The 24647-nt window shown below is 39.9% G+C and overlaps 3 protein-coding genes across 3 annotated transcripts; 1 reads left to right on the top strand and 2 right to left on the bottom strand.

The window, feature by feature from the left end:
- Positions 1 to 645: 645 nt before the first annotated feature.
- Positions 646 to 8399, bottom strand: tnfrsf1a (tumor necrosis factor receptor superfamily, member 1a). The gene is made up of 10 exons (XM_058053267.2): positions 8247 to 8399; positions 7440 to 7540; positions 7205 to 7313; positions 7000 to 7125; positions 5671 to 5826; positions 5512 to 5590; positions 5010 to 5065; positions 3294 to 3454; positions 2879 to 3005; positions 646 to 2739 (listed from the first exon to the last, which is right to left on the bottom strand). Exons 2-10 carry the CDS (start codon positions 7470 to 7472, stop codon positions 2423 to 2425), a joined length of 1164 nt encoding a protein of 387 aa, XP_057909250.2. The 5' UTR covers positions 7473 to 7540; positions 8247 to 8399; the 3' UTR covers positions 646 to 2422.
- A 3012-nt stretch (positions 8400 to 11411) lies between these two features.
- Positions 11412 to 14609, top strand: LOC131105517 (tumor necrosis factor receptor superfamily member 3). Its single transcript, XM_058053685.2, has 6 exons — positions 11412 to 11580; positions 11718 to 11853; positions 11917 to 12042; positions 12763 to 12897; positions 14016 to 14102; positions 14176 to 14609. The coding sequence occupies exons 2-6, from the start codon at positions 11718 to 11720 to the stop codon at positions 14265 to 14267; spliced, it is 576 nt and encodes a 191-aa protein (XP_057909668.2). The 5' UTR covers positions 11412 to 11580; the 3' UTR covers positions 14268 to 14609.
- Positions 14610 to 15280: 671 nt separating this feature from the next.
- Positions 15281 to 23755, bottom strand: LOC131105487 (uncharacterized). The gene is made up of 10 exons (XM_078790516.1): positions 23717 to 23755; positions 23573 to 23645; positions 23373 to 23424; positions 19633 to 19743; positions 18589 to 18732; positions 16884 to 16995; positions 16556 to 16785; positions 16460 to 16482; positions 16255 to 16312; positions 15281 to 16193 (listed from the first exon to the last, which is right to left on the bottom strand). Exons 2-10 carry the CDS (start codon positions 23642 to 23644, stop codon positions 15916 to 15918), a joined length of 1080 nt encoding a protein of 359 aa, XP_078646642.1. The 5' UTR covers position 23645; positions 23717 to 23755; the 3' UTR covers positions 15281 to 15915.
- Between the last annotated feature and the right edge of the window lie 892 nt (positions 23756 to 24647).

A 24647-nucleotide genomic window follows, 5' to 3' on the forward strand; every position in this document is an offset into this window, starting at 1 on the left:
ACCTATGGACAATTTAGAGTCGCTAATTAACCTAGCATGTTTTTTGGAATGTGGGAGGAAAACCCACGCATGCACGGGGAGAACATGCATACTCCACACACAGAGATGGCCGAGGGTGGGATTGAACTCTGTGTGTCCTAGCTGTGAGGTCTGCGCGCTAACCACTCGACCATATAATCAGAAAATAGAGAAGCATGGCGAACACCACTGCAAATTAAATTAACTTAACACTGCATTAACTTAATAAAGTGGTACAATTTGACGTTCAATGCTAATTTTCTGTAAACAGAGCAGACATGGGGAAAAGTCCAATTTTTTGCAAGTTTCAGGTCTTTAATCCCAAGACGTAAGTCAAGTCAAGTCAAGTTAAATCAAGTCATATACTTGAAATTTTGAAATCCTTACAATTTAATGTGGCTTAGAATCTCTGGCCCAATGTGTTGTCTTTCCTGAAATAAAGTTGAATGCCGTCTTAAACAATACATACTATAGATACTAGAACAATTATTATTTTGATCACTCTGCTTCTACTTGTTCTTCAGAGTATTTCCTATGATTTCAAAATGTAGTATATGATCAACCTTTTTATGATTTTAGGTTGGAATTCTGACACAATCACACTCAAAAAAAAAAAAACAATATTAATGACACTTGACCTTTTCTTTATTGAAAAGAACCTCGCTGCATCACTCATTGTGCTGGAGAACGTCCATATTAAAGTGTGTTGCATAAAGTGTATGAGGAAAGACCTTGGCACATTTACAAGTTGGTGCAGGCTGAGATTGGTATGACGGCCTGAAACAAGGCGCGGCCCTGCTTCGCATTAAAAGCCGTGATTAATGCTTGCATAAGAATGGGGCCTAATGGAATGCTGACAAGGTGGAGGAGGTGAAGGAGGAGGAGGAGGAGGACATCTGGGAATACGGGAGGGATTTTCCCCAATTGACACTGACTTTAATACAGTTTAAAAAGACCCCCCCCCCACTGCCAGCTTCAAAACAAATGACAGAAAAGTCAAGAGCAACCACTGCGACAATTAGCACCCAGATGACCTTTAACCTCAGCCATGGTTGAATAGTGTTCCGACTTTAAAGTAGAACTATTAACCCTGAAGAGTACATAATCTGACTGCATTTCCTTAATAGGTATTTTGAAAAGTATATACAGTATGTACAACATTACCGCACCACATTGCTTCATTGCTTTGATATGACAAAACTTCCAACCATACAATGAGAGTTGAGATATACCACAAAGGGTTTGAAATCACACAAAACGATTCATAGTCTGTCCATATGAGGTCATTTTATGTGTTGAATGATACCTTCTAGCTGGAAAAGACGTGAAAATAACATTATTTTTTCTTTTTTAGAGAAAATATTATTTTTTGCACCATTTTAAATGATCCAAGTGTCTAGAACCGGGGAACACCAATGGAAAGGAACGGAACCATGTGTACTTTTAAGAGCGATCGTCAGGCCCATAAACGTTGATGTACCGATAGTCGAAGATCATCTATAACAATGTTGTCCTAAGTCCAGCCTTCTGATAATAAAACATAACATGCCATGATTCAGAACATTGTACAGGACCATTATGAAGTCAAAAGAATAATGTTATAAAAACAGTAAGCATAGCAAAGTTTACATATTGAATTTAAATTTGTTTCTAGTGTTTTTATCAACTAAAGGTGAATATCCTGAGCATTCTTCAATTTTTCTGTATGCTGCTCTTGGTGGTTGTCTTACCTGCTAACATAGATTTAGCATTGTTTACTTGCAAGGCAGCAAGCAACAAAAAAATTGTTCCTGCCCACAAACACAAAATGGATGGACGACAAATGCGATCAAAATCGCATTAATTAACCAAATGGATGCTAAATAACTTTTCCTTACATTGTATTTGTGTATGTAAAACGACAATAAATTGAATCCTATCCCATCCTATTCTATTTTGCGTCGCCTTTGCTGCTGATTTAAGTATGACTGCAAAAAGGCTGCAATTTTCCAGCATTTTTTGAAGTGTAAAAAGACTAGACTTGAGGGCCATTTTGACTTCCGCCAGTTAAATAGTGTTGATCTGGAACATTCTTATCTATATTTACATTCAGAACATACATTCTGTCACTTCCAGCCAAAAGATTCACATTGATCAAATAAAAAACGGCACATTTGTCTCTGCATAGTCCATCTTTAAATCCAGGAAGCATCTTGAGCCATCTTGATCTCTCTCAGTAGTTTGAATCCAACCCAGAGATGGCAGGATGAGAGGTAGCTAGCTCATATGTCCACAAAGGCCGCGTGCAACAACTGTGTCTATCATGGAAATCTCTCAGGCCGTCTTTGAGAACAAAAACGTAGATTCAGGTGTATGTGTGTGTGTTTTTTTTTTTTTTGGGTCCCACTTGGCACACATCAGAGCGTTACTGAATGCTGTACTTTGTCTCCAGCTCCTCGGCCGCCTTCCCCAGCTGCATCTGTCTGAGATTGTGCAGCAGCTTTTGCAGCATAGCCGAGTGCAGCATTCCACTGCGACCTCCGCCGCCGCCGCCGCCGCCGCCGCCGCCTAGCGAGCCCATCTCGGCCCACGCTCGGAACATCTGGTAGTGGGCTTCCCTGGCGTAGCGGTGGTCCAGCATGGCTGTTTCGATGATGTTGTCAGTCACACCAAGGGACCGCACCAGCTGCTTGACCTGATGCACGGGAACCACCTCAAGCAGTGTGTTGATGAGGTCGCTGACTGAGACGAGACAGCAGAAAGACAGTAAACCTTCTCATGTTATATTTGTTCATGAAGATGTCAAGAATGTACTCGGCCTAAAAACACAGCGGCCAAGATACCAGAGGCATGAAAGGGGGTATTGTCCAAAATCACTCACTCTTGACCTCCAGAGGGACACAGTCGGGCAACACGGACGGGTCCATTTCAAGTACAGTGTTCTGAGGAACAGCCATGTCGCTGTTGTTGCTGCTATTGCTCGGTGCTTCCGTGTTCCTAACCAGTGTCTGCGATGGGATGCAACCACAACATGTTATTAGGACGCTAGATGCTAAGTATAGACAATGTCTGACGGTCTGGGGCTGCACAAGTGCTGCTGGCACTGGGGAGCCGCGGAAACATGAATTCCAACATGGTCATTTTCCAACACGATGCTGAAGGTGATGCTATTAGGGATTTAAACAACACTCATTTTCAGTGAAGCGTAAACACAAGCTTTATATAATATCCCAGTGTGATGATTTCTATAGTATTGCCACTTGATAAGATATCAGAAAATGATCAATTTACTGTACCTCGTATAATTCTGGAGACGTGACTTTGAGCAGTGTCTTTTTTGTGCAGCTTTTGGTGGCCTTGTAGGTAACAAGGAAGACCAGGAGAAGCAAGACCAAGGCTGTAGCAACCACTCCAGCCAGGACGTTGATGAGGAATCCGTTTCCACTCTCCTCCACAGCTGAGTAGGACACAAAGGGAACAAAGCGTGACAAAGGTGGACGTGAAAGGTTGAACTTGCTTTTTCTTTGGCTTTTTTGGACACCTTTATACAGTAATAGAACCTTAAATGGTTTGTGTGCTATTATTTTTAAGTTGGTTACATTCCTTTCACAATTGTGTGACAATTAAGAATGCAAAACTTTGAGACACAATCCACTTTTTACGCCATCGCCATTCGTCAGCCTAGTTTTTGTATTTTGATATTAGCGGTTAGCTAATTTTTCAATTTTTGTGACAGGTAAAAATGATTTTTGTCACTGTTTGTGATGTCACCACAGATAAAAAAGGAGGTAAAAAAGAGTGATGATAACCATAGATCCTGAAATGGAACAGATTTCAACATATGTTGAATACTACAATCAAATCAACCAATTGCACGCACACATTTCTTTCAATATAACTATCATAGGACACTGGTACTGCTTATAAAACACCACTAGGTGGCAGTATTGCTCTTAACTAACCATCTTGTTCTCCATTACCTGTTAAGATGAGTGAGTACCTTTACTTTATTTTAGTCTTACTTAAATGAATGTAACTTCAAACGTTTTATGATAGCGACAATTTGTGACCCTGCAATGGATTAATTGCAGTTTGTCAGTTAGTACGATGTAATTACATAACATTACTGCTATATATTTTTTGTGTTTTCATCATTCTTATGTTTACATTTGGCGGGGCTTTTGGGACGTCAGACCAACAGATGGATCCTTATGATAAAGTTGTTTTGGATGTTAAGGCATGGCGGAGGCGAAACAAGCCAGAACACAAGGCATGACACATCATTACTTCCGTAACAAGTCGAGGTTAGCAAAGAAGGATTCATTGTTCTGTTCTTGCAACACGCAGTGTATATGCATGTATTATACAATTATTTATAATAATAATAATACATTTTAATTTGTATAGCGATTTTCAAAATACTCAAAGACACTTTACAGTGAAGAAAAATAGAGTTGAGTAAAAAACAGAATAAGAAATGCATTAAAATATTAATTCACTCATTAATTTTCTACCGCTTATCCTCACGAAGTCGCCGGGGGTGCTGGAGCCTATCCCAGCTGTCTTTGGACGAGAGGCGGGGTACACCCTGGACTGGTCGCCAGCCAATCACAGGGCACATATAGACAAACAACCATTCACACTCACATTCATACCTATGGACAATTTGGAGTCGCCAATTAACCTAGCATGTTTTTGGAATGTGGGAGGAAACCGGAGTACCCGGAGAAAACCCACGCATGCACGCGGAGAACATGCCAACTCCACACAGAGAGTGGACTTGAACTCGGGTCTCCTAGCTGTGAGGGTAAAATAAACATATATATATTTACATTTCTTCATTTTAATATGTTTATGTAATATTTGTCATTTAAATTATTTTACAGATTTTTTTTCAATTAATTAATTCAATATTTAGTATTTTAGACACCTTTTTCTTTTAGGATTCACTTAGAAATAAAAGAAAATGTTAGGTTAAACTATTAAGCCAACCTTGTGGCTTGTGGACTCACCTGTAGGATTTCGGGAAGGAAGCGACTCGCAAAGATGTTTGCAATCAGTTGAGCAACTGTGTAGAGAGGATGTGTGGGTTAGTAAGCAATCACGTCAACGCGTTTGTTTAGGAGATCAGCAAAGAAGATAAATATTCACAATCTGGCCACGACTGGAAACCTTGGAGTCACTATTATGTTTACATGTGTTAAGATATGTTTTGAGTATAACTCATTTTTTGACAATGTTTGGCTAGTTTCCCCTGGTAGCCAATAACCTGTGGCAAATCCGTATGAGTGATGGGGTGCAAAAAGGCTGTAGGGGTACACAAGACAAAAAAAAGGTTGGGAAACACCGGCATAAAATGCTATATTTACAATGGATTGACTTCTCTCTTCTCCGCTCCCTGATGGAAAGATTGAACAAATGCTCGCAGCAGGTTTCGGTTCAACAAAACCACTTCCCCGTCAAACTTTTCAGCGAGGAGGGGACAAACGCCGCCCTCTCCAGACACACACTCACGTCTTGCATGGCTCACACTTCCTTTTCACTCGATGGTACTTCTCCTTGCACTCACAACCCGTGTTCCTCTCCGATGTGCCTGCACGAAACAACAAATCTTAAAAATAAACAAACAAACAACATGACCATGAGATTCATCCCATCATAAGGAACACTTACATTTGTCGACTTCCTTCTCATCAGGACCGCACTGCAAACATTTGCGACACTCGGTCGTCTCTGAGTCGATGACAAAAGTGTAATACCCGTCCTTGCAGCGGCAGATAGTGTTTCTGTGTCTTTCACATTTGGATACTTGTACTTCATTTTTTGACTCTGCGGGGAAAACAATCAGAAGGAGGCACTGGGTAAAAAAACATTGCCAATAATCGGTTGCTCCTCTGCTCCCCCCTGGAGTTGAACCATGATTTACTTCCACTTTACCATTAGTAGACACCTTGTATGCTCTGACACTGAGTAAACAGTAACGACTATGGCAGGAAATGCGCTACATTTGTTGATCTGATAAGGTGATCCACACAGATGGTGGACAATAAAGAGCTAAAGAAATATAAATAAATAAATAAAATATTTTAAAATATTTTATTGATTACTTGCTATGTTTGTTTAATATTTTTATATTATTTAACACTAAAGAAATGGTGTTTTTCCATACAGATGTGTTGTTCCCCTGTAGACAGCAAATTATTTTAAGACTGACAATAGCGCCTCTGTTGGTTGTGGCCAAGTACTGCACTCTCCATTTTGCCTCAACTGCTTCAAGACGACTTATTCTTTCTCTTTGGGCTTTTCCCACAGCAAATCAACCGCCTCCATCCAACCCTGTCTTCCGCATTTGTCTCTCTAACACCAACTACACTCATGTCCTCCTTCACTACATTCATAAACCTCCTCTTTGGTCTTCCGCTACGCCTCCTACCTGGCAGCATCCTTCTACCAATATATTCACTATCTCTCCTCTGGCCTCTCGGACTTTATCTCCAAGGCCTCTAACATGTAAGGTTTCTCTGATGTACTCATTCCTGATCCTATCCATCCTGGTCACTCCCAATGACAACCTCAGCATCCTCATCTCTGCTACCTCCAGTTCTGCTTCCTGTCTTTTACCACAAGACAACAAGCTGTCAATTAGTCACACAATAAATTATTATGCCCATTCCTAATCTTAGTTAATCTTAGTTATTGCTTAGTAGAAGTTGATTTTATACATATTTGCAGATTAACGGTCAATTTAATATCCATTTAATTGGATGAATACATTGGAAGTGATAAAGAAAAAAGTTATAATACAATGTGTGACCATTTAGTGTATGGAAAGTCGTACAAACATTGCACACAAATGAAAAGTGCTCGCATGGTAGGTGTCCTGGCTGGTCCAGCGCTAATGTATGCACCACCATAACTAGTAACAACAACAATAAAAGATGTTAGATTGACTATCTGAAGGTACCACTATTACATACAGAACCTTTAAGAAAGTCTTCTTACCTTTGCACTGCTTGCATCGCATACAATTGGGAGAGTAGTTCATTTCATCCGTGTACTGGTCCACAGGACACAGCGCGCAGTTACTCCTCATCCCCTCAGCGAGGCACATGTGCACAAGCTTAAAACCTGGATAACAGGAAAAGTGACAAGTTGACACTGTGAAAGCGATCCAAATAAACCAGACGCTGCAATAATTGCTTCTAACCTGGAGAGCATTTGTAGCAACATATTCCCGTCTCAGTCAGGTAGTCACCATACGGACATGTTTTGTTCTTGAGGGTGGGAATCAGCGCCAGGGTGGGTGTGAACACGCACTGCGACACAAAAACAGATCACACTGGTGATACAACATTCTGTTCTGTTTAAGCATGCCGCTACAAAAACAGTGTGGCTAAAGCGTGACTAATTTACATTGTGCTCAAGATCTAGTCAGTACTCACCCCGACTAGCAGTAGGGCACCATAACCCACCATCTTGTTGTGCCTGCTGCCCGTCCGCCGTGAAGATCCTACACTTTAGTTTACTCCATTGGCGAGAACACCTATGAATAAAGTCATTTATAAGTACAAATCATTGACAAACACAACATTGTGGAGCGGCCACCCCACCATCAACTCATTGCTAATGCTAACCATTCTTAATATAGCAAAATTAATTTGTTTCAGAGATTGTATGGAAAAAAGGCAAAACATGGATGTTAGGAATCTCAATAGAGTGTGACAAAGAGGAAACTCTTGCTCGGCTGGTTTTAAATTCATGTCACACCTCATACTTGAACAAAAACAATCATCAATGCAGGTGTTGACTTGACAGCACTGTTTCAATCATTCACTTTGCATATAAAAAAACATTACACTGCTTCTTGTCATAATTTTTTTGCATGGAAGTAGAAACTGACTCAATTCAGTCCCATTCTGGTGTGAAATAGTAAATATTTTACAGTATGTGAGATATAAACGTCTTATAGAAGATATGAGACATTCAAGGGAACTAATGCCGCCATTAAAAAGAAGGCAATACAAAACACTGTTTTGAAAAAAAACAGGAGCTACTTTTAAAGTCTTCACAAAAAAATGTACCAAATGTCACTGACGTATAGTATGTAAAGCCAGTCGTGGGTTCAATATTTGACTATTTTATTTGCGTTTTCTACCACGGAGGTGGTTTCGCTTGAGCGCTGCCAACATTGCGCCCACTTCCACTTAAAGCGTCACGTCCACATTTTCATTTCTTATAGCCTCACTTACCTTGGACAAGTACCGTCACAAGACAAGTTCCCTCCAGGATTCGTCCTCGTTTGTTTTCTTCGGAAATTTAACGAAAATTTAACGTTATGTTTTAAAAAGCGATGGGGGCAAAAAGGAAGAAATCCGAGGCGAAGGCACTGGCAGCAGGCGAGAAGGCGGACTCAAGCGGGAAGTCGTGACGTCACCGAAACCTTTCAAAGAACGATGCCGCACTTTGGTGGCAATTAAGCCAAGTCTAACCTGAAGCACAAAGATTGGCTTTATCTAAACTATCTTTCTTATTTGTGGTTGGTAGTTGGCATTGTGGTGTTAAACTCCACTGACTGAGAGATGTTTGTAATATCTTGCAGTTTTATTTAGCCCGAAAAGTCAGCTGGGATAGGCTCCAGCATAAACACGTGACTCTAATGGAGATAAACGGCATAGAAAATGCATGGATGGATATGTTTTGTAATGTTTTTTAATGTTAATAAAACTAATGTACCAATATAAATAAAAAGTGCAGTATGCATTTTGAGTGATTTAATTGTTTTATTGTATTTTTATAGTATTTTTTACTATTTATTCTAGTATTTTTTACTATTTTTTTAAATTTAGAGTTGAATTTTGATCAGAATAAAACTATTTAATAAAATGAAAAAAATATTGAGGTGTGTGAAGTGTTAGTATTTAATTGTGTCAATATTTTTTAATGTAATCATATATTTTTAATAATATAGTTATTTTCATGGGGAAAAATAATTAATTGTCAACATTGAATGTTATTTTATATATGATAATTTATTTCAATTTAAAAAACTAATAATGATATAATGAGAAAACAAATATTTTCTACTGCTTATCCTCATTAGGGTTGCGGGTACGCTGGAGCCTATCCCAGCTGTCTTCGGGCGAGAGGCAGGGTACACCCCGGACTGGTCGCCAGCCAATCACTGGGCACATATAGACAAACAACCATTCACACTCACATTCATACTTATGGACAATTTGGAGTCGCTAATTGTTTTTGGAGTTCTACATGCTAACCACTTATCCACCGTGTTGCAGGTAGATACATATTAGATAGATAATTAGATGGATAAATACATACGTATATGGCTATAAATACACTGTACATACACTGTGTCGGAATGGAACCTGAAAAAAAAAGTCACAAGTTTCGTTGACCCCAGGAAAGTCACACAATTCCCAGCATGTATTTCTCACCCGGTCATCTCAATCATATCGGTCAGTCATTATAGTGTCGAGTCATCATACCAACTCTCTGTTTGACACTTCCTGTTTCGCAGTTCATAATGTTGTGGGTTTCTGAGGAAACTGGTTTAAGCAGAGGGTGCTGCAAGCAGTCGAGCACTTTGCATGTCACCGTCAACAAGAACAAGAGGAGTGATAGTGACTAACGAAACACACACAAAAGGTCTTTTTCTGTGTGTTTTTTTTCTCCCCACGCAAGTGAAATCACGCTGGACCTTCCCCAACACCACCACTTATCACAACATTAGGTACCCTGGTACAAATCTAAAGCCACCAATACTTTTCTACTTTTGTATCAATACAAAATCACAATACAATATCAATATTTTCATAGTAGAAAATTTCTGCGGAAATTTTGATGGGCATGCAACCTGTGCTGTGAACCTCGGGCCCGGTGTCTGCTGTGCCACGCCGCCGGGCAATGCCGTGTGTAAATTACATGAGGAATTTAGCAAAAAAGTAAACATGCTAACTGTTAGCATGTTAGCATGCTAGCATCTAGCGAGATAGCACTCTACGTATAGTGAAAGCGTCAAGGTAGTCCTAATTTTTTTCATTTTTTCAAAATGTTCTAATTTTCCTCATTTTGTCGTCTTTCTCAATTTTCTTCTTTTCCAGTTTTTCTTGTTTTCCTCATTTGTCTTATTTTTCTAGCTTTTTCTCATTTCCCCATTTTCCCCACTTTTCTCATTATTCAAATTTTCTTAATTTTTCTTATTTTTCTGAATTTTATCATTTTTCAAATGTTTTTTCTAATTTTTCTAATTTTTTCTTTTTTCTCATTTTACTTGTTGATTCCTACGTTTTCACCAAAAGAAATTAGCTAAAACGGTGTGGCCAGGAGGAGTTGTTTGGAAAAACAAAACAATTATTTTTTGGGCCGCATTATGTGCACAAAAATGGGAAGATTAAGATATAATAAGATTTTTAATAACTAAACATTTTGAGAAATATTAAGATGGGTTGCTCTGCACCAGGGGTGGGCAAACTACGGCCCGGGGGCCACATGCGGCCCACCAAGTGTTTGAATCCGGCCCGCCAGTTGCTTTTTCAGTATTTCAACTTTTAACATACAAACTGGCAACATGTCTTATTTAGTCATTTTTTTTTTAAATGTAAAATTTAGTGACATAGTTTGATGTTTAAAGTGCTCCTGAAAAAAGCCACATGAGAACATACAGCTACAATTAGACAAATCATTCAAGGAAAATGTGTGTGTTAAATACATGTTCTGGCCCCCTGGACAATTTTGTTAACTCAATGCGGCCCACGAGTCAAAATATTTGCCCACCCCTGCTCTGCACTGTAGAGCCCCCATTGACTGCTGCTTGGCAGCTGTCAGTGGGGGCCTGCATTGCGGTGCATGCCCATAATAAGATACAAATGGGGACACTTTTCCCACTCATCAACGGATCAGCCTTGGAGGAGGTCTGCAGGCTACCTATTGACATGATAACATTGCACACAGTCGTGTATTCTTTCTTTACATAACCAGATAGCTAATGAATTCAAGTGCATGTTGCCATACGTTGGTGAAAACATTGAAAAAAAATCAAGAGCTTATGAACGATTCACAGTGTACAAAATGACTGCCTTGACTTGCTGTTTACCTGAACACGATATGACATGTTGCTTCATCCTGGTCATTTTGGACCTAGACTCTATTTGCTGACCTGAGTCAATAATGCAACATGTTAGTCTATCTGGTCCTGAAGCATTGTTGTGTTTTGTGTCGTAATGACAATGTGGAAGTCAGTCATTCTGTTGTGGATCAACCTTTAATATGAAAGAGTGAAGCGTCAGTCCTGTTAAGTAGATCCTCAGCCAGTAATCAGGATAAGTGACTTCCTGGAAGACAAATCGAGAGAGATAGAGGTTGCAAGGGTCTATGCAGAAAGGAAGGGGGTCCGCTACCGCTCATTGTGAGATTACAAAAACAAAATGTCTGCCTTTCATAATGAGTCAGCGTTGTGACATCTGAAAAAGAAAACCCATCAACACACACTTTTCGTCCCCATGTTCAGTTTGACGGTAACCAAGGGGGTCTCAGGTTGCATTTTGACTCTGTTCCTCATCCATTGTGAGTATTTGGTAAATGATAAAAGACCAAATATCACTTGTGTGTAGATATATGTACATTGTATCGACTAATTGCTTATTTATGTATGAATTTTGTACTCAACTAAACAATTATGCTTGTCTTGCTTGTCCTTCCAGATGACGCAAACCTTCGATTGTTTTCTTTTAACGTCCCTCTTTTTGTATTCTTCTGTACTGACAATGCAGTGCAACCACTCACAATACCCATGGCCCGTAAAGGCCCCACAACTTTGCTGTGACAAGTGCCCACCAGGTATACTTTTTGCAATCTAAGTGATAGCGTGCAGCTTGTGATCAATCAGACTGTGCATTCCAGGTCAACACATGATTCAGCGCTCTTCAAGCAGTTGTGCTATCGACTGTGAACCTTGCACGAGCTACCGCTACTCCGATTCCCACAACGTGGAGATGAGCTGCAACGTCTGTAGGATGTGTGATAAACGTGAGTGGGTGCAGTTTTGTTTTTGTCCCTCTCGATAGTTTGTTTATATGGTGCACAGTTTGTGGTTTATGGTTACAAGAATATAAAGCACCTTACTACAACCTCCACATTTTAGCAATACTGTATTTTAGTTTACTGTACTCCTTCTCATGGGACAATACTGCATGGGTATTATGTGTTATGTGTTGTATTTGCGCATGTGTTGCAATGGGGAGATATGTTCCGGGGTTGGGAAGGAAAAGGGGTGACGGACAGGAAGTGAGGCAGAACCCACATGTTAGAGAGTTGTAGGCGTGGGTTACGGCCGCGACAGTAGCCCTTGTTAGGGAGCATTGTTCTTTTGGACCTTAATAAAACACCAGTTGTTGTTCCGCCCGTAGGGTCTGGTGTTTGGATGAGCGTAGAGTGTTACAATACTATCAAAATGACTCATTTACACCATGATGGTAGGGTAGGTAGGGTCTGGGGCTGCATGAGTGCTGCCAACTCTGGGGAGCTGTGGGTCATTGAGAGGAAAACACAAATTCAATCACAGAGGGTTTAATTAGCATCTTAATACTAGCAAGGATGAAGTTATTTTTATACTATACTATATTTTAGTCGAGGCTGACTGTCCATGGTTCAAATACAGCCCACTGTGCTACAATAACAAGCGTATAAACAACCGTATACCTCGATAACATTCTATCTTTTAACAATATCATTTGATTTCCCTTCCAGCTAACATGGAGTATGAGTCACCTTGCCAAAAATCTTCCAATGCCGTGTGCAGATGTATAAAGGGCTACACATGCGTAGACCAAGAGTGCACAGGATGCTTGCATGTACCAGGAACCATCAAGTCCAACACTACAGGTACCTGAACCTTCAGCCAGTCTTCTTATAGTAACACATAATAAATTATGTAATAAATAATGCCAAATTTTCCCTTCACAAACATATAGCTACAGTATCTGGCTAGCAATAACACATAATAAGGTAACAAGTCTAGTCTTGTGTGTGTTTTTATGGCTGTGTTGAGGATCTGTTGGGTCTCTGAGAGGAGCAGGACAGAGATAGTAATCTGCCACTGAAACGACTCTTCTTTGGGGAGATGATGCTGCGCATTCCGTGATGCTGGTTGCCCTTGATGGAATAAAGTTCAACACATATATGGAGTTATTATTGTACGAGAGGCAGGGTACACCCTGGACTGGTCGCCAGCCAATCACAGGGCACATATAGACAAACAACCATTCACACTCACATTCATACCTATGGACAATTTGGAGTCGCTAATTAACCTAGCATGTTTTTGGAATATGGGAGGAAACTGGAGTACCCGAACAACATGCAAACTCCACACTTAGATGGCCAAGAGTGGAATCGAACCCGAGTCTATGGAGTTATTATATTACGTTATATTTTTGTGGGTATTTTACAAACATGTTTCTAATATTTTAGCCCCATTAAGGTTGGTAAACATCAGGGGCGTCACTGGGTTCTGAGGACTGGAGATGCACAGGATATGAATGAATGTATTAGACATTCACAAAAAAATAAAAAAAATAAAAAAATCCAAAAAACAAATAACAAACAAGAACCAGGATATAACATAATATATATATATATATATATATATATATATATATATATATATAACAAAAAATAAAAAATATTTTAGTGCTGAAGCCCCCCTAAAATAGCCCCAATGACGCCACTACCACCTACCAATAATCTTCCTTTGTTTTGTTTTGTGACTCTTAACATTGGTATTAAAGCATGGTATTTCACCCCTCCCTTGTAAAAGTGCATTAAAGTCACGTGGTCATGTCATTAAAGTGAAGTCTGGTCCTAGCATGAGTCAAACTGCCCAAATCACATGACATTGTGTTGACAATGAAGGCTAGTCACGACAGTTGAACCAGCCACAAATGTACCAAAAAATAAACAATTGCCCCCTCTAGTGGATGACCTTATCATTTCTCTTACAGATGCAGTGGGGTACCTGGTAGCAATTGTCCTCCTGTGTGCTGTCATTCCTGTCATAGTCTTTCTCCGCTGTGTCAGATCCAAGCATGGTGAGCGTATCCTTATGTCATTCATCTAAAAATATTCTTTTTGTTGTTTATATGACCGTACTCGTCAAACCAGTTGCAGTGATGCGGTGCACAGACCAAGAAGAGGAGGCGTGCAAGCCTGTCCAAGAGATGTGTGGCAAATGTGACCAAACAGTTGAGGTGTAATAATGGGACATTTGAATCGGTTAAACATTGTATTACGTGTCGCTAAAAGATGTGTGTACATTTGTACACAGAGGCCAGGTATTAAAATACTATTCACTCAACCGCAGAGAGTACCATGCATCTACGTATTATTAGAGAAGATGCCTTGACTTGTTGTTTCTATTTATATGTTTTTTATTATTGTTTTCTATAATTGATGCAGAGGAGTTGAAAGTTTTCCATGCTTAAGTTTTGGCTCATTATACAGTGGAACCTGTTTAGTATCCCTGGGATTGCCTGATTCATGTCGTACATATACTTTCAGGTGACTTCCACCAGATACATAATAATAAAAGATAATAGTAATAAAATATTTTTAAACTATACACCCGTTTGTTGACGTTTTCCTCCATTTTGGCAAATGGGTGCATTTTTTTAACTGCGGAAAGGGGGATGAAAGATCGGCTCGTGCTTCCTTTTCCTGTTCTTTTTATTCATTTTGGACCACAAATCTTTTTTTTGCAAAACCAGGCAAGCGATAACCCAGTTTTCATAGAAATGACCCCAGTGAATGTCTGCAAAAAAGGATTCAATATTTATAAATTTAATACTTTTATAGTAAGACCACAGAAATTTTTTTAATGACTTTCTAAATACATTTTAATCATGATTAGAGCCCTGTAAACATAAAATAATACCCCTATAATAACCTTTAAACTTCTATCATTCTTTGTTTACACCACATTGCACAACACTGCAATCGGTGTCGGGGCATAAGAGACAGCTGCTGCTCATAGCAAGCTACCGAGCTAATTGGTTAGCCTCCAAATTACTTGTCCTAAGTGTTTCAAATAGAGGAAGAAGGTCAAAGTAAGAAGCCAAAATATACCACTTCCACGTGGATTGGGAGGAGAACTTTTTTTTCACTCTATATTCCCCCTAAAGCTAAAAGCCATTGTTCTGATATGTTTGACAACTTGCACCAAAAGGGGGGGGGGGGTTGAACCAATATTTAGTAATAGCTTTTTTTGCAGCAAAAAGGATGGTCCTAAATAAATTCAGTAGTGTGACCGTGTTTGCCCTGTTCCTGATTTCTTATTTTGGAAGTGTGGATCCACACTCCGTCCAACACACTCCCTCATTCTTAAGTTTTGTTATTTAAATAGCTTTATTGTCACGCAGGCCTCACAGCTAGGAGAGTTGCTGTACTAGCAGATTTAAACAATGTCAAAAAGTAATAAATACTAATCACCGACCAGAGTACTTATTTTCTTGTCACATTCAAATTAAAATAACCAACCTTTGCCCTGCAAGTGCATGTTACAATTTGGTTGTTTTATCCGAGATTGTGCTAATAAAAATCTTTTTCAAATACATAATACATAAAATTGTTCTTCTGTTCATTCAAAAAAATCTGCATTCAAGTTTGGCATCCAATAATAAGTAAACAGGAGATGTGAGGCACACTAAATGATCCTAAGTGTTGTTTAGCTTGCAAGTTAGCATAGCTTTGATTGCAATGGCCCCTAAAGCGAAACAAACATTTTACAGTAAATATGACCGTATTCTGAATGAAGTCCACCATCAAACACATTGTGGACTTCAATGGGTCCCATTTGTGAACCTTGCCGTGGTTCCACTGCCATAGTCCTTTTCATTCATCCATCCATCAGAACACCTCCTCTTTGGAGACGTGCCACTCTTTACCTTCCTCCTGAGACGGGAAGAACGCCGTTACTACTTTGCTGCTCATCTCCTCCTCCTCCTCAGAGAGGGGAACGTTGGCTGAGCTCACGGGGTTTGTATAAAATATAGGAGTGGCTTGGTCTTCCTCATCTTCGTCCTTGTCTGCCGCTCTCCTGGCTTCCATGACGGGGCCCACTTGGCCGGTGAAGTGACTGAGCCAGCTGAAGATGACCGTGCCTGCATTGTGGACATGCACGGCACCTGCAGAATAAAAGGAGTCAACACGTGGTAGATTGCTAAGATGGACGCATGGGTTTCCTACCAGATGGGTCGATGGGGAAATGCTGCTCTGCATCCTTGCCTGCAACATCAGCACCACCCTGGAAAGGAAGCATCAGTTAAAAGGTGCTGGAAATGAAAATGTTGGTGAGTATCTCCTAATAATGTTACAATACAGCCGCTGAAGTTGAATATTGTGTTTGAGCAAAATACTACTCCACACTACTACAGTTGTACACTTCACTCACCTTGTTATGTAACTTCACCACAGCTGGAAGACACAAAGCATATGGATCATCAGGTTCCAATCAATTCATCAATAATGAACTGATCGGCCATCATACCTCTCTTCAAGCAGGTTTTATCTTGGGGCCGACAGATGCAGAACAGGATCGCCACGGAGACGGCGACCAAGATGGCCGCCGGACACATGCTGGCCGCCAGGTGAATGGTGTTCCTCTCTGCTGTCTCACAAGAACATTTGACGACATTCAGGTGTTGTTTTATTCGCTTTAAAGTAAGTAAACGCTCACCTCTGTCAGTATGTGCGTTGTATCCGTGCTGAGCATCATACCTAGGTGATATTTAGCCACAAATACGTCGAAATGATCGCATCTGAGAGATTATCGGGGTGATTTTTTTAATGTGTGAGTGAAATAAAGCGTCACTCACTCTGGAAAGAACAATCTGGTAGAGATGCTGCCGTCTCCTGAGGAAGAGGAAGAAGGAGTCTGTTTGTCTTCATCTGAAGTCACAGCAACTGTTGTTGTTGTTGTTGTTGTTGCTGAAAGACAAAAAGCAGGGTTTTAATCAAGACAAATTAGTGAAACTAATTTTCTCTATTTTCTTTGTAAAGGTTAGAAATGATTTTACATTGTAAAAAAATATTGTGTGGCACTATTTATTGATTTATCTAAGCCATTTGATACAGTCCATCACACATTTTTAATTGATAGATTACTCCGGATTGAACATCCCCAAAGGAGTATCTCAAGGTTCTGTCTTAGGACCCTTATTATTTGCTATTTATATCATTCATTCATTCATTTTCTACTGCTTTTTCCTCACAACGGTCGCTGGGGGTTGCTGGAGCCTATCCTGTTCGCCAGCCAATCACAGGGCACATATAGACAAACAACCATTCACACTCACATTCATACCTATGGATAATTTGGAGTCGCCAATTAACCTAGCATGTTTTTTCAATGTGGGAGGAAACCGGAGTACCCGGAGAAAACCCACGCATGCACAGGGAGAACATGCAAACTCTACCCAGAGATGGTCGAGTGTGGAATTGAACCCTGGTCTCCTAGCTGTGAGGTCTGCGCGCTAACCACTCCATTTATTATGACGTGTGCTATTTGACCTCTTGTAAATGAGATAATGATCTCAATGTTTTTTTTATCTGGTTAAATAAAGGTTGAGTAAAAATAAATAAATAAAAAAAGACAGTTTTGGAAATACAGCTGGAATAGGTGCAGATTCTTGGAAGATCTAAAAAGCTTTCTGTGTTAGTTATTGTGTGTAGCTGCTCTACAGGAGTCCACAACTCAATACAAAGAAAATGAAATGGTCCCCTTCAATAAAAGGTACATTTTTGTAGTTAGAGCATAGAAAGCCGGTTTATGACTTCATAAATAAAGTTTTTAATCTTTATCAGACCCATGCAGACATGAAAAGTCAGCATTACACTCCTATTATTAATTGTTGACATCACATTGCACAACTCTGCAGGGACTCGAGGAGGCCGTTTGCTAACCAGTTGGCCTCAAATTTATTTATTTTAAGCTTAAAAAGTAAAAAAAAAACTACCACTTCCACATGAAATGTGAGGAGAACTTGTTTTCATTCTATTATGTTGGACATGCCATAGATGACTTCATGCGGTGTTAAGGTAATGCAATGTTAGGTGTCATTACTGCCACCTAGTGACCAGAATACTCCATATTTACCATGTTTAAGAGAATTTTCAGGTTTTAGTACAAAGTGTTGTCAGTCTGGCGTGTTCAGCAGCCACCCTTCTCGACGTTTTTTTTTTGTTTGTTTCTTGATTTTTTTTCTCCTTAATCATGGACTATCTTAGTCAGAACTTTTTCTGAAATCCCTACTCGGAAGGATTTTCACATGCGAGAACAATATGTGGCATTTTCGCTCTGACTTCACTTGCCGTCTAGCTATGAATACTCTTATTTACCCACCAACTGCTTGTGCTGGGAACAACTGCGACAACTGTGAATGTGACATCACGTCATTTTGATTGATAGGATGCTTGCAGACTGCAGCATGCATTGCCATAAATAAGCTTTGTGAGGGCCTGGTTGTCGTTGGCGTGCACGACAATAAAGTCAACCACAGCAGTGCTCAGTATGTGATTTACCCAATATGGTCACGTCCCTTCTCTTGATACAGTTCCTGCAGTTCTCGGTATACGGAACCACGTCGATGCAGTGAAAGCCAGCTTGGCATGCACACTTGAGATTTGACCTGCTGGTACAGTTGGCAATCACCTTCTGGTTAAACTCTGCAAGAGACAAAAAGGAAGATTATGTAATCGGATTTAATTGGAGGCATAACAATAAGCATAGTGCAGACATAACAATAGCAATAAAAACAATAAACAATAACAATAATGTGCGTTAGCAGGACTGTATGGGAGTTTTCCTCTGCATTTCTGAGTAGTTATTGCATAATTCTTAATGATAAAATGCATCATAAATGGTATGTGTGTGGATATTTAGTATGATTTAGTTTACACCAATAATCAACATGATGTAAAGTCAATAACTGTCAATCAAACTCGGGAAAAATATGAGTAATATTGGAAATGTGCAGGAGAGAAAAGTGGGGGTTCGGAGCACTTCTGAGGGTGACCAATCACAGTGGAGTGGGCGTGCCCGGCGGCAGAACAAATTAAAACAGACTGTTTTGAAAATCGGCGACACGGCTGTCGAGTGGTTAGCGCGCAGACCTCACAGCTAGGAGACCCGAGTTCAATCCCACCCTCGGACATCTCTGTGTGGAGTTGGCATGTTCTCCCCGTGCATGCGTGGGTTTTCTCCGGGTACTCCGGTTTCCTCCCACATTCCAAAAACATGCTAGGTTAATTGGCGACTCCAAATTGTCCATAGGTATGAATGTGAGTGTGAATGGTTGTTTGTCTATATGTGCCCTGTGATTGGCCAGTCCAGGGTGTACCCCGCCTCTCGCCCGAAGACAGCTGGGACCCTCGTGAGGAAAAAGCGGTAGAAAATGAATGAATGAATGTTTTGAAAATCCATGAAAATACAGCTGAAATAGGTGCCGATTCTGGAAGATCGAGAAAGCTTTCTGTGCGTGGCATTGTGTGCAGCTGCTCTATAGGAGTCCACAACTCAATATAAATGGCCCAAAATGAGCATAGTAGGTCCCCTTGATGCTTTACCAGGCCTGCAGTCGCCGTAGCAACGATGGCAGCTGTCCTCGTGGTTCCAAACTGCGGTGTAGCTCCATGCGGGACACGGCTCGCATTGCTCACAAGATTTCTGGAACTCACCTGACACAAGAAGAGCGACACATTGACGACAGGATGACGGAGAGCATACTGAGGCAGGATGTGGTCACGGACCGATACCGCTTCTTTTGTCAGCATTAAGACAAACATATGAAAAGAAGATGAAAGCTGCGTTTCCAAGATTTAGCAAATATAAATAATAGCTATAGCTATAGTTAGCCACCATTTCATAAGCGGCTAAGTTGAGGACGATACATATTTAAACAGAACACAATGCAAAGCAAATACAATGCAAAATACACAAACCTTTTTCATGTAAAAAAAAAAGCTGGACTGAAAAAAATACCAATATTAATATAATATTTTTTATCTGCTAGAATGTCATTCTGCAGTGAAAATTGCTGTGATGGCAAGAAAAATTGCAATATTTTTTCCACTAAATAACACCAAACAACAAGGATGCAAAACGTTGCCAAACATATAGACCAGGGGTCACCAACCTTTTTGAAACTGAGAGCTACTTCACGGTTACTGAATCATACGAAGGGCTACCAGTTTGATACGCTCTTCTGAAATAACAAATTTGCTCAGTTTGCCTTTAGTTATACATTATTTATAATGATTAGTAATACTCACCTATGTAAAGACACTGATCATGTTAATGATTTCTAACAATGATTATCAAAAATGACAACAAGGTGGGAAACAGATATCAATATTCAACACTTTATCTCTATTAATCACAGTATTTGTTACATTTTCAGATGATCACTTACATCACTACATTTTAGCAAAAAATATCCCATTTGCACAAGCCACTGACATGCCCTGTTAACAAATCATGAACTATGTTGCAACATGTTTCAAAAAGTTAACAATTATGTAATGTTAAACAAAATCAACTTACATATTTTTAAATATGTAATACATTTTTTATTTCACATTTTGAACTAGTGGCCAAGTCTGTGTTATGTTTAACAAAATTATAACTTTTAAATGTCATGAACACACTTTTAAATTGAACACAATTCTTCAATATTTTAATTCAACTTTGCCATGGCACTACCATGTTGTCACTGACTACATCTGGTATCCGTCCTTGGTTAGTGGGAAGACTGGCATTGCATGCTGTTCACCAGTGTGTTGTAATCTGGTGTGTAACTTGACACTGCAACTGTGAGTGAGTCTCTCAGATGTGCATCAGTGAGGCGTGTTCTGTGTTTGTTTTTGATGAAGTTCATGTCAGAAAATGCTGATTCACAGAGATAGGTTGAGCCAAACAGGCTGGCAACCTTCATGGCTGCTGTGCATACTCCACTGTACTTCTCTGTGTCAACAAGGCGCCAAAAGTTTGGTGCAGCCTGGTAGGCTTTGAGATGGAGATCATTTTGCAATGTTATAATTTCAATCTCCACCTGTCCAGCATCCAAGTTGAACGTTGCACTTAACTGCTCAGCAAAGCATGCTGTGTCCCCATTCATGAAAGGGTTGGAAATGAAGAACACACATGGTTCAAGCTGATGAAGGTCACAAAACCTATTCTCAAACTCTTGCCCAAGTCTGTTTATTACTTCAATGTACTTTTCTGCCACTTTTTCAAATGTCTCAGATGCAGAAGCATTGTCTTTCAGCACTGACTGCACAGAGGGAAAGTGCAGAACTTTTTTTCTCTGTAAATCTGCAGAGAATGCATTCATTTTGGCTTTAAATGCATTTAAAGCACTTATCATATCGACAACAGTCTTACCTTTGCCTTGCAGCTGGCAGTTCAGGAGGTTTAGTTTCCCAGTAATGTCCACCAAAAATGCAAGGTCAAGTGTCCACTCTGTGTCCTCTAGCAGTGAGACATCTTCGCCTTTGGACTGCATGAACTCTTTGATTTCACGCAAAAGAGACAAAAAACGATGCAAAACTCGTCCTCTGCTGAGCCATCTGATTTCTGTGTGTAGCAGTAGGTCCCCATATTCTGCTGACATCTCCTCTAATAGTACCTTGAAAATCCTGTGCTGCTTTGCTTTGGAGCGGATGTTGTTTATGATTTTCACAACGAGAGTCATCACGTGCCCAAAGCCGATCACTTTCGCACACAACGCCTGCTGGTGAATGATGCAATGGTAATGCAGAAATTTGGGGAAGTCTGGGTCACGTTTACAGTGAGCGATGAAACCTGTCTGTCGGCCGACCATAGCAGGAGCCCCGTCTGTTGTCACCGCTACCAGCTTTTCCAATGGCACCTTTTTCTGCACGAAAAACTCCTTCACCGTGTTATAAATGTCAACTCCTCTCGTAGTTGTCTTTAAGGGCAGTAGTGTCAGGAGTTCTTCTTTTGTGGAGAAATCATTAAACACCATCCGGATAAAAACCAATAACTGCGCTGTACTGCTGCTGTCCACGGACTCATCGCACTGGAGGCTAAACCACTTGCACTTCGCCAGATCCTGCTCCAACTGATCGACCAAGTTACTGGACATAGCTGATACTCGTCTTGCCATCGTAGATGCCCCCAGTTGGACGTCGGAAAGAGTGGAGATTAGGTCGCTTCCATTTTTCTCGTCTTTAAATACAGTGTTAGCAATTAATAACATCGCTTCTTTGACAACTTCTCCATCTGTAAATGCCTTTTTTTTCTTGATCAGAAAATGTGTAGCTCTAAACGAGGCTTCGGTTGCTTTTTGTGAGTTTTTGGCCGGCCTCGTAAAAAAAGACTGTTGCTTACCCAGAGCGGTCTTTAGCTCACGGGCTTTTTCTGCCCGTAGGGCGCTTGCAGGTGGATATTTATCATGGTAGCTTTTGTGACACGTATTGAAATGTCTCTCCACATTGTGCCGTTTTGCTGTCGCCACGGTCGTCCCGCAAATCAGACACACGCAGGTTTCTTTTACAGTCGTAAAAAAGAACTCCTCTTCCCATTCACTGTGAAAGAGATACGTTTTCTTTCTTTTTTCTGCCATGTTTTTGGGGTACGAAAGTGCATACAGCGCCCGCTAGCTTACTCTCCACATCCCACAAGCTCTACTTTACTGCCCATAGGTAAATATTGTGCGCGTTAACCTTAAAGTATTTTTAAGATAGTATTTTTTAAATCTATATACATACAAGTGTGATTAAAAAAATAATAGCAACAGAACAAAATTAATTTTTAGACGCAGCTCTCTATGAGATGTGCTATTTTTGGAAACGGCCCGCGGGCGACTCATGTGGTCCTTGCGGGCGACCGGGTGCCCGCGGGCACCGTGTTGGTGACACCTGATATAGACCATAAACTAAATAAAATAAGTTCAGGTTTTTGGAATAACAACCAAAAAAAGAGCGGATTTGAATTCAGAATTCAACTAATTTCTGTGTCTAAAATACATAATAAAAGTTACAATACAATACAATGTAAAGATCTAAACATGACACAATACGGAAGTCAAAAATGTCAAGTTATATAAAAAATGGACAACAACCTGGATTGAAAATGCTACATTTTGGGCACAAAAACATTCTATTGTGCCAAATGTGGAAGAATAAATGGATTCATCTAAATTATTAAAATTCATCAGCAACCAAAATTCCACAGCAACGTCTGAAGCATAATTCGACTGAATTTCTGGAAAAAATATATCTCTAAATGTGCTCACAATCATGATAAATTCCATAAAAATGTCAGACAAAGTTTTTTTTCTCACCTGGAGGGCACATTTTGCACACTTTTTGCTCGATGTAGGAGTCCTTCTCATTCTGTGTGCACAAATCAATGCATATCGTAGGTCATAGTGCATCAGTACCATAAAGATAACTTGTATACAGCTATAATAATACCAATATGGATGGATGGCACTGTATGTATTGCAAATGAAAATAAAAAGCCAGGAGGAAGTCCACTTACCAGCGGTAAAGTGAGTAGCAGTTGTGCAGATGACAACAGCACACCCGCTAAATATTGCACTTTCAGGCCCATCCTGTGGATATCCAGTCATGTTAGCTTGTTGATATGATAATGTGAGGAAATTAAACGATTTTTTTTTTTTACCTTACGCTGCACCCCTCCCTGTATAACTTGTTACTTGCTTGTTACTTACTGGTGTGACTGGTGTCACCTCATTCAGCCAGTCTTGCTGTCACTCTTTCCTCCACGGCTTACGCTTCCTCCACCCACTGAGTACCAGCAGCATCTCAACACACTTGGCCTCTTTCCGTGTCAAGTGTGCTCACTTCTGATGCAAAACATCAACATGCATCTTTTTTACAGGAAATAGGGCAACAAATTAAAAAAAATAGACTTTTTCTCTTTTTTTTTAAAGCCGCATTTTAAGGGGATAAAATAAAGACAATAATAAAATATATTAAAAAAATAACGGGAATTTTTCATATATTAAGACATATATATATATATTTTTGGATTCCCATTCAAATGGGAAAATCAAGCAAATCAAGTAAAATAAGAAAAATATGACTGTAATCTAATAAGAGCCAATATAAGAAATGGATCAAACATTCTGCTTTTTTTTTAAAAGCCGTATTTTAAGGGGATAAAATAAAGACAATAATAAAAAATAATGACAATTTTCCAAATATTAAGACATTTGAGTTTGAATTTTGTGATTTTTGACAAAAAACGTAAGGTCATATTTTTCAGTTTTTTCAACTTGCTTCTAATGCACTTTTCTGATCAAAAACACAGTGGAAATCTCACGCACACTCAACAGGGGCACTAGAAGCACCCAAAAATGGCATTAAATGCCCGAATTTGAATTTTGCAATTTTTGACCAAAAATTTAAAAAGGGGGGGGGGTTATCGTTTTTTTCAACTTGCTTCTAGTGCACTTTTCTGGTCAAACACACAGTGGAAACCTCACACACACTCAACAGGGGCCCCATAAGCACCCAAAAATGGCATAAAATGCCAGAGTTTGAATTTTGTGATTTTTGACAAAAACGTAAGGGGGGGGGGGTGTATTGTT

Source organism: Doryrhamphus excisus, linkage group LG5 (genome assembly GCF_037039965.1).
Source record: "Doryrhamphus excisus strain RoL-2023G ecotype Guam linkage group LG5, RoL_Dexc_Guam_v1.1, whole genome shotgun sequence".
NCBI lineage: Eukaryota > Metazoa > Chordata > Actinopteri > Syngnathiformes > Syngnathidae > Doryrhamphus > Doryrhamphus excisus.

Bases quoted from the DNA above. Each gene is read 5' to 3' on its own strand.
- LOC131105487 (XM_078790516.1), bottom strand. From the start codon at position 23,644: ATGGGCCTGAAAGTGCAATATTTAGCGGGTGTGCTGTTGTCATCTGCA. The intron at 16,996-18,588 runs GTAAATCACATA...TTTGTCTTTCAG, and splicing joins AAGGGACGTGACCATATTGG to CAACAACAACAACAACAACA. The intron at 16,786-16,883 runs GTGAGTGACGCT...AATATCACCTAG, and splicing joins ACCAGATTGTTCTTTCCAGA to GTATGATGCTCAGCACGGAT.
- tnfrsf1a (XM_058053267.2), bottom strand. From the start codon at position 7,472: ATGGTGGGTTATGGTGCCCTACTGCTAGTCGGG. The intron at 5,827-6,999 runs GTAAGAAGACTT...TTTTCCCCGCAG, and splicing joins GCGATGCAAGCAGTGCAAAG to AGTCAAAAAATGAAGTACAA. The intron at 5,066-5,511 runs GTGAGTGTGTGT...CTCTCTACACAG, and splicing joins AAGTGTGAGCCATGCAAGAC to TTGCTCAACTGATTGCAAAC.
- LOC131105517 (XM_058053685.2), top strand. From the start codon at position 11,718: ATGACGCAAACCTTCGATTGTTTTCTTTTAACGTCCCTCTTTTTGTAT. The intron at 11,854-11,916 runs GTATACTTTTTG...TGTGCATTCCAG, and splicing joins CTGTGACAAGTGCCCACCAG to GTCAACACATGATTCAGCGC. The intron at 14,103-14,175 runs GTGAGCGTATCC...TCGTCAAACCAG, and splicing joins CTGTGTCAGATCCAAGCATG to TTGCAGTGATGCGGTGCACA.